The sequence below is a fragment of the Oncorhynchus gorbuscha genome, linkage group LG08 (genome assembly GCF_021184085.1).
Source record: "Oncorhynchus gorbuscha isolate QuinsamMale2020 ecotype Even-year linkage group LG08, OgorEven_v1.0, whole genome shotgun sequence".
Lineage (NCBI taxonomy): Eukaryota > Metazoa > Chordata > Actinopteri > Salmoniformes > Salmonidae > Oncorhynchus > Oncorhynchus gorbuscha.
In genome coordinates, this window is record NC_060180.1 from 25,063,258 (window position 1) to 25,072,746 (window position 9,489).

Here is a 9,489-nt window from a genome sequence, read left to right on the forward strand (position 1 = left end):
CGCAGGCAGAACAGTTGAAACTGGAGCAACAGAATGACAAGATGGCACGCCTCGTGAACAAGTCAGGGTTCCATAGCCACAGGCAAGACAGCATAAAAACTGGATTGGCAGCACGACCAGGTGGACTGGGGATGGGGACAGCCAAGGGCTCAGGTCCTCTGGGTGGAGGGAGGGCGGGCAGACTGACCCTAGCCCCCCAGCACATAGACTATTGCTGCATAGATAGATACTGGAGGCTATCAGCCTAACTTACCATTTTCCATGATACTCCAACTTTGACAAATGCATCCTTTTTTCTGTTTTCCCTGTTGGTTGCAGTTGTCAGCAAAGGAGTGGGTATAAATCTGTCATTTCAATTTACACTCAGATGTCCCATCTTTCCTTTAATCAGCCCAATGAATAGACTACGTTTCTCCACCTATTTGATTACTGTGGTTTTTAAGGTGACAAGAGGAAAAATGTATTGTGTCTGAAAATGCACTCTCACACTTGATTAAATTGGAGATAGTCCCTGACAAGAGAACTGTTGGAAGGCATCTGATGTGATTAATGAGACTAGACCAGCTCGAGATTTAAGTGAAGGCAGCCACATGGACATGGCATGGCAGGTGTTCAGTAGGTAGAAGATGGTTAGAATTGGGGTAAAACAGAGAGATACTGTCTGAACTTGTCCTAAATGAAAACGCCTATTTTTGCTTTCCGTTGCAAAACGCTTTCCAACGGTGTGCACTATTGAACATTACCCTGTATGGGGAGAAACTGGCCGGCTGTCCATGGAGAGGAGAGACCCTTTATTGACCACAACACCAGAGCAATCCCTTCTTCCACAATAGCACTTCTCTTCTGTAGCAGTGCCTGCCATTTATCTGATGGTGTCCGGGATAACAGCGCAGTACAGTAGTCCACTCCACAGTGTGAGTCTGCTCACAGCCACACAGGCGGGAGGAGGAAGTTGGCTTTCCTTTGTCCTGAACAAATCAGTCATTTTTTTCTGTCCTCATCTACTGAGGCTATACAGGAAGGTTTGGCCTATCCCCCTTTCCAAAACGCTTGCCCTCGTCATTTAAAAATAATAATAATTTAAGAGCCACCAAGAAGCCTATCAATTGTTTCTATAAATAGTAGTTCTACAATTTATTTACTTTCTCAATTACAGGTTAATTGTTTAGAATTAAGGGAACGGGCTGAGTCTCCTTATGTTAAAATGTTCACAGATTGGCTGATGATGCACTGAGCATACACACACCACAGACACACACAAACACTCAGTCACCCCCGGGCAGCGTTACAGATTGTTTAGACATGGGCCTGTAAACAGGCGTCCGAGTGGCATCATCTATCATGGCACGGTCGGTTAACTCGCCATCATGTTATTTTCTGCTTGCCGAGCCCTAACACGCCAAAGGTTGCCCGCCGCCTTCGCGGCACAGCGCCGAAGTGTGGAAGCGCAGTAATGAATGCTCAGCGGAGCGAGCGCTCTGTTTCTGCAGGAGGGCCCTGGTCATTTGTTTATCTGTCTAAAGATTATGCAGGCCGAAAATCCACAGTTTTATGCTGCCTTTGTAAATTATCAAGTCTGTATGTGATGAATGTATCCAGGGCTGTCTGCAGCAACTCAGGCATTTGGCAGGCGGTTGGGGAAAGTGCTAGAGCGTGGCCCCTCAGAGAGTCGGAGTGAGGTACCCCACCGCGAGGTCCACGCCAGCGCACCGGTGACCTTAGACTAGCAGGATAGGTTTGAAGTTAATTTGGATTTAAGTTTATGGCCCATTCTGAAGCTACTCTTGTGTTACTTCTCAAGTGGCGCTGTTATTCACCTAATCACAGCTGACCGCTCTGACTATTTAAAAAGGATTTAGTTCTACCAGATAAATATGATTTATTATACTCTAGGCCTGAGATGAATGTCTGTGTTTGACACTTCCTTTGTTTGAGATATGGAACATGATTCATTCATATACTGAATCGGTGCATTTGTTTGGGAGGTAAATATGGTCTTGGCACGGTTCACGTCTACTCACTCAATTCAATCTTCAAGGAAATGGTGCAATATTGAGTTTTAAAGGTGTATTTAACACCATTTAAACCTTGTTGTTAGTTATAAAGAAGGCATATGCATTCAGGGGTAGGCCAGTACTTTAGGACCAGATTTACTTATAGCTCACGAAATGTCTAAGATAATAAGATTCATCTGATAACATTGTTCAATTTGAACTAAATAAACAAATGTTGACCTCAAAATGGCAACGAATACAATTATTTTGCACTCTGGTAGGAATATTGTCTCTCTCAATTATGTTTATTGTTTGTTTGCATGTTTATACTACTCTGTATTCAGCGTTGTGTTAATGTCTTGCATTGTTTTTTTTTTCTCAGCCTGAAAATGAGGAGAAATACTTGGTCTACGACAATATAGGGCCCAATGTCTGCATGGGGGACCACAAGGTAACATCACAGGCCTCGCCCACTTCTGGGTTGTAATTGTGTTGTGCCTGTTTGTGGGCATGTGTTGTGTCTGTCTGTATGGATTTGTGTGTGTGATTTGGCTGTGTGAGATCAAGTACATTATTTCATCGCGTTCTATTGTTTCAATTGAAAACTAAGAGTTTGTACTATTGAAATGTAGGGTTTCCAGTCATTTTCAATGAATGCTATTCTGAATTGAGTCAATTGTATTGACTCGTAAATGAGATTAGTACGACTACCTTACCTTCTCATAACCAAAAAACTAGTACTCCATTGACCTATTACTGCAATTGCTTATGAACACATTCTGCATGTGTCTATAGTGAAACCAAAAGTTGGCTGTGAACAGTCATATTGTGATCAGAGGTTCTTTTGTCATGCTGACTATATAGACAGTATTTAACGCAGTCCGTCCAGTCTGCAATGTTAGGCAGTGGCTGTTAAGCTGACAGAGAGAGAGGTGCCTTGAAGCTGAAGTCCTCAGTCTTTCATCATTACATACTGTGGACTGGACAGTAGTGTGTGTGTGAGGTGACCGGGGCAGTGAAACAGACTCCACCAGACCTAGGCCAAGAACCACACGCACCCGCTAAAATCACATTCTGCTATGTTTCAAAAAAATGTCCAATGTATGCGAGTTTAGGCTGTGTGTAATGGATGGTTGTGTGTGTGTGTGTGTGTGTGTGTGTGTGTGTGTGTGTGTGTGTGTGTGTGTGTGTGTGTGTGTGTGTGTGTGTGTGTGTGTGTGTGTGTGTGTGTGTGTGTGTGTGTGTGTGTGTGTGTGTGTGTGTGTGTGTGTGTGTGTGTGTGTGTGTGTGTGTGTGTGTGTGTGAGAGTGGGCTTTAAACTTGTATTGGCCCCCTTGCCTTTGGCCCTTCCACTCAGGGCAGGACTGTTGCTAACTGTCTTATTTGTCTTTCTTTGTCCGTCTGTCTGGCAGCCTGTCTACCTGTCGTTTCGATTAACAGCCGGGGCAGGTAAACCTAATGCAAATAAGCACAAGTGTTGTAACGTGCAGTGATGTCGTGGTAAATATTTTTCTTTATTATTATGAATAAATTATTGTTATTATTGCTTTTTACTGTTATTAATGATTAATAATAATATATTTATTATTATGTTTTCACGTCCCTTTATCTTTTGCATATTTTGTTCCTTTGTGTAACACATGGCCTGATGCTGATGCAGTATTCTCATGGCGTGTGTGTGTGTGTATGTTTTGTCAGGGAAGTGGTGCCAAAGGGTGGAGAAGATCTCTGCCTGAAGGGCCTCTGTGATAAGAATCAAGAGTTGGACACCAACACACACACACACACACAAACACACACACGGAAGACCCTATACAGACTGTTCAGCAGTGCTGACCAGTTGCAGTCGTTCTAACACTTCATCCATACAAGCTGTTGTTTTTCCACACAACACGTCTGTATCTGGACTTCCCACCCGAGAGACGTTTGAGATAAGACACACCTCACTGACCTTACCATTGCTACGTGCACCCCAGTCCCCCAGAAGAAGGAAAAAAACTATTTTACAGCCTTGTTGCCAAAACTCTAGTAGAAATCAGTCTTAACTACATTATTTTAGATAACATACTTGCAATTGTAGGTATGTCTCTATGTATAGGAGCTACTTCCATACAGTATGTAATATGTTTTTAAAAAGTGCATATCTATATTGTTAGGTTTATTTGTACATTGGACAGTTTCACATGGAGTTGTTGATGGTTTTAGTGCCATTGTCACTCTTCTGACCAAACTTTGTGGTCCCACTATTTAGAATAGATACATATTTTCGGTTTATTTCAATGACTTTTTATTTTATTTTTATTTTGTCATTGCTGACTTGTGTGCCTAACACACTGCCATGCCTCACACATCAGCTGAATCTCATTTGATATACTGTACTTTTTAAAGAGAGAATTTATCATTCTTAACACAATTGTTATGAAGTATATGGAGACAATATGGCTGCATGGGTGTTCCATCAGCCATGACCTTTGACTCTATCATTACAAGTGAGAAAAAACAAACACTTTTTAGCCAACATGATTCATACAGTATAGTGTATCCAATTATGTTTTAAGCAGTGCCATAGACCATGCAAGTATATAAGATTGTTTCATATATAGCACTCACATTATTATTATTCTAACTTATTTCTATGTAATGATATTATGGTTCTGAATGTGATGTTTTTAGATAGGCTTTGGTATTCTTTAAAAAATGTAAAGGTCTTCTTTTTTTTACTGCATTATGGTGCCAAGTATACACAAAATGAAGTGTGAAAAGTCAACATAAAATACACCAGTCCAACTGATAGATAAAGGCCTTGATTATACATTGTAAAAAAAAACTTTAAGGAAACGCTAAAGGCAGGAACGACTTGAGAGAATTGCTTTTTAATTTTGTATGTAGCCTTCAACAGCCTTCATTGCTATGTTGCAAATAATTTCCTCTCGTCGCTCGTTAGAGCATTAAACTGCAATTAGGGGAGGCTGTTGTTGAAAAGAGAACGTTTCCTGTTATTGATTTAATTTACTACACTACAGAGCTCAGACTGTGTGAAGCCGTTAGATTGCTCCTTGAGTTTTCCATCTAAATCACCGCGAGTTGAAATGATTTTGTGCCTGCTGCAGAGTTCATGTTGTCTTGACAGTGTGATTCGGTTCGTGGGCAAAACTGCTTGTGTTTCCCGCTGGTCACGTGTTAAGAGAAGCGACAGTTTGTTCACTCCTTTCAGCAGATAGAGATTATATTCTACCCAAATGGACGACATGGCCTCTAGTGTTGATTATACGGTTCTCAAGCAATAAAACCATTAGAACTAAATGGGTGTTTTGTCATTATTCCACCGCATGTAATCACTTCAGCATTGCGTCTGTACCACACAACAAGATGCTATTGACAACGCCTACTTATTTGTGGATCTTGATGAACTTGCACGCATGGCCAGTGGACACAACCCTACTGAAGCTATGTGCACAAGAAGATTAAAGTTCAAAGATGAATATTTCCAAAGATGCTCCTGCTTCCATGATGAAGTTCGTGGTATCACATCAAGTTAAACCATGCAGCCTAAAGTATCCACGTTGGTAATTGCTCTGATATAGGCAATGATTATTGCAGATAGACTGGCACTGGAGCAGAGCTACAGAAAACAACGATGGATGATGAAAAGTGGCCAAATTCTGTTTTCAAGTTAGAACCAGTGCGGTCATGTAATAACTCCAAGAAATGTAATAGAGCAATAATGAAACGTGTATCGAAATACATACTAAATGCAATATGTAGTTAAATTGATTATATTTGTTATATTTGAATTGATTATATTTGTTCCAGAAATGCAGGTTATTAATGAGGGCTTTAATTAGCCTATAGAATAGTAATTATCCTATTGCGCTTTAAGCCTGAATAAATGTATAATGTCCTAATATTTAATAACACCTACACATCAGAGGTGTTAGTTCAACAACAACAAAACATCGAAACTGTTCTGAAATGTGTGAAGTCTAAAATAATTAGTCGAGATATGCTAGTCTACACACTCTTCTTCAAAATATGATATCCACATTAAAGTGCAGACAATAAATTGGCCTAAACTATAGAGGTTGTAATTTGGGGATGTGACGCAAATTTATCTAGGTTAACCTAAACAACACCCCATTCCAGTTACCATTTTATATGTGGCTTTGTAAATCTAAACATTTTCATTTTTGTAACATAGAGCAAATTATGATTAGATGTTATATGTAGCCTATATTTATGAAATTCATTAGGCTATGCGTAAATGCATACAGTAGGTCTAACATTTGTAGGCCTGATCACCACCATCACAACGCAGTTGTTAAAAAAAGTAACATCTTCAAAACAACTAAAGTTTCAGAAGACTATTACGAGTTTAGTATAGTCCTATACTTTCACCAGCGCAACTAACATTGAGCTATTCCGACTTGATTAAGGTTTACAAAAAAGAACGAAACATCCCAAACATCTTTGATGGTATTGGATAAAGGAAGATAACAGGTTTCCGATTAATATAATTGACCATACCCGCCTTTTTCATCTATTGAGTGGGTCCCAATACATTTCAGACTATTGGTAGGCAGCCTAATTCAATGAAGAGTCGTTTCAGTGAAGTGGAACAAAATTCAATATTAAAAACAAACGCTTGTTAAATAATTTATTCATAATACAAAGTTTTTTTTCTTCCATCTTCGCGGAAGCAATAATACTCTCTTATTTCAACAAACGATTATCCAGTTCTCTATTTTTGTTTGATGAGGTGAAACAAATTCCTTCAAATTATAAAATAAAACAGTTTAGATCGTTAAAACAAGCTTTTTACATAATTTACGTTTGCATTCATACATTCATACATTGTGTACCTTGAATTTAGAATGGTAAAGGTGGAGAGATGGGCGACATTATTCTGCAATATATAACAAAATTAAGCTACAATATTGAGAAGGTATATGCTTATCGGGATTTGCGGGAAAAGCCTGCCATTTCTTGTTTACATTGGTTTAATAACATAACTTACTCAGTAAAAAATATATACATCTCACATTTTCGTCTGTACAACATAAATCATTCATACCACCCATCAGCGCCATTTCTCTCCTTTTGAACAATTTATACCCTGGTTAAATTAGCTTTAGAAGCATCGTGGAGTGTTTGAGTCTTTTCTCGACAAGTTCTCAATGTCATCACAAGGTGTCCGAGCTATTGCTGCATGGACTGATCAAGGAAAGGTTTGTAGCCTTGTGCTTTTTCAGAAGTCTCGTGATTTTTTCGTCATCCGAATTTGGGTCCAGAGGTTTGTTGTACTCGTCGTCGTCCTCATTGTCCGAACTTTCCTTCATCTTCTCAGTTTCAGAGTCATGTTTCTTTTTGGCTGTTGCCATTTCTGCTGCGTGTCTCTTCCTCCATTTGGTTCTTCTGTTTTGAAACCATACCTATTGGGAGAAGGAATAACATACAATTAGCCACTTAATACATACAATAATAACTCATTCTATTCTTGGTAGTATAGGTAGAAATTATTATTCCAATATAAAAGTCATTATCTGAGTCGGAGCCAAGAAAATACCTTGCTAAACATGAAGTTAGCCAACTAATAGCTCAAATTGCATAATAATGACAACATAGGCTAATACCAATAATGTTAACCATATTGCCAATAATAATAATAATAGGCCTACTAATGATAAGCCTGTTAAACATAACTTATAATAAAGCATACTACACACAGAACAGCCAAATATGCCAATATGAATTTTAAGATAATCATCTATAAATAACGGCTTCATTACATTTTAATTCACGTCAAAGGATAACTCAAGCAATGATAGATACCTTGACTTGACTTTCAGTCATTCCCAAAGAGTAAGCCAGTCGAGCTCGTTCTGGGCCAGCAAGGTATTTCGTCTGTTCAAAGGTTTTCTCCAATGCAAAAATTTGCTGTCCAGAAAAAGTTGGTCTGGAGTGTTTTTTCTTGCCATCCTTGTCGAGCATCATGTTTGCTTGAGCTACAAAAAAGATTGAAGAGTCTAGTCAAAAATATGTAAACACAACAGTGATTAGTATTTCAACATCAGTGGTATAAACAGTTCTCACGATGTTTCACTCCTGGAGAGGGACTTTGTGTTGACTAACATAGCTAGGCTTTCACCTTAATTAAAACATTTATACAATTTTATAAAAAGCAACCGATATAAATGGAAAGCCCATCGAATAATTATGTATAGGTCTTTAATATAAGTTAAGTTATTAAAAGTTATTTTACAAGAAGCAGCACAAAATAAGCTACCCAACAAAGTCAACAGATGTCTGCATTAAACAAGTAAAACATTTTTGAGCAGCCTACAGAAAAATGTTACATTTCTATAACTGTATTTCTATAACATTTTGCACTCGGCACAGCCAGACAGCGAACTTACTCGGACAGGGCACTCGAGGATCCCTCCAAGGGGAGCTCTGCATCACTCCAGGCCAGAATATGGGTGCTCTCCCTGGGAGCTCCGTCAGGGGCTTCGGGTACCGAGAAACGGCCGCTGGGTTAAAGTACATTCCTGCGGTGGTGGCCAAGCCGTTTATCCTTGGAAAGCCAGAGAGCAGCTGTCCAGCTGAGTTGATAGGTCTACCCAAGATATCGCTAATTCCATGTGGTGTCCCCAGGGCAAGCTGTGAGTTCAAATGAGTAAGAGAATGCGCCTTGAAGCCCGCATGATTCTGCAAAGTGTAGGGAAATAAAGACGTCTTCATCTCGGTCATGTTGTGCAATGCTGCCAGCGGTGTACTGCCTAGGACGAAAGCACTCTGCCGGTTAGCATCCATCTGCCCAACAGCTAACATTGGAGAGCATGAACTACCAAATTCGCTCGAGTAAAAATAACAATAAACCGAGGAAAGGAATATAAAGGTGCTGAACTGGTTGATAAGCAGAGGCCACTACAGGTGCTTCAGACGTATATCCTGGATACCGCAGTCACTGAACGATGACACTTCCGAAAACAAAAACACTTATTTAGGAGAGAAGTTCTCTTGCGTTGTCGGGCAATAGTTTGATCGAAAATTTCTCTCCAATTCAGACTGTCAATAGTGAGCTTGCCGCATGCGTCCACAACGAGAATCCACTCGGAAGTTAGAGGATCTGATTTAGTTTTTTTGTGGTTTTGATGGTGACCATAACGGTCGGCTTTCTTCGTAAATTGACTCGAGCTATGGTGTGAGTGAAGCGGGATGCACTGATAACGGCGCAGCCACCTGCATACGCATTTTCCCCATTGGATAATGTTGAGTGAGAGCGCTCTCTGATTGGAGGGAACACACTCTGTTACTTTTCATGTGTGCCACTTGGACATGGCCACACTATTAATGCATTTAATATATTACTGTACTATTAATGATGCATCGTACTGTAGAAATAATTGTTTCAAGATGTGACTAAAATTATGCATTTACATTATGACCCATTACCGATGACAATGTAAGTAGACTACATCATTAAACTCAATACAAT

General features: G+C 39.7%; 2 protein-coding genes across 4 annotated transcripts in view; one reads left to right on the top strand and one right to left on the bottom strand.

Annotated features, from left to right (window-relative positions):
* LOC124041396 (inositol polyphosphate-5-phosphatase A-like) overlaps positions 1-5,297 on the top strand; it is a 300,331-nt gene extending 295,034 nt beyond the window's left edge. The window contains exons 14-16 of one of the 2 annotated variants that reach the window (XM_046358921.1): positions 2,377-2,445; positions 3,407-3,494; positions 3,693-5,297. In XM_046358921.1, coding sequence (XP_046214877.1) covers positions 2,377-2,445; positions 3,407-3,487 — 150 coding nt within the window. In that variant the 3' untranslated portion in view covers positions 3,488-3,494; positions 3,693-5,297. The remainder of the gene's footprint in view (positions 1-2,376; positions 2,446-3,406; positions 3,495-3,692) is intronic. The other variant, XM_046358922.1, reaches the window with a different exon arrangement.
* Positions 5,298-6,634: 1,337 nt separating this feature from the next.
* On the bottom strand, positions 6,635-9,280 carry LOC124041397 (homeobox protein Nkx-6.2-like). 2 transcript variants are annotated; one of them, XM_046358923.1, is made up of 3 exons: positions 8,408-9,280; positions 7,824-8,017; positions 6,635-7,423 (listed from the first exon to the last, which is right to left on the bottom strand). In XM_046358923.1, exons 1-3 carry the CDS (start codon positions 8,820-8,822, stop codon positions 7,175-7,177), a joined length of 858 nt encoding a protein of 285 aa, XP_046214879.1. In that variant the 5' UTR covers positions 8,823-9,280; the 3' UTR covers positions 6,635-7,174. The 2 variants fall into 2 exon arrangements, with proteins under 2 accessions (XP_046214879.1, XP_046214880.1); XM_046358924.1 differs by having other exon boundaries at positions 7,824-7,996; positions 8,408-9,278.
* Positions 9,281-9,489: the final 209 nt, after the last annotated feature.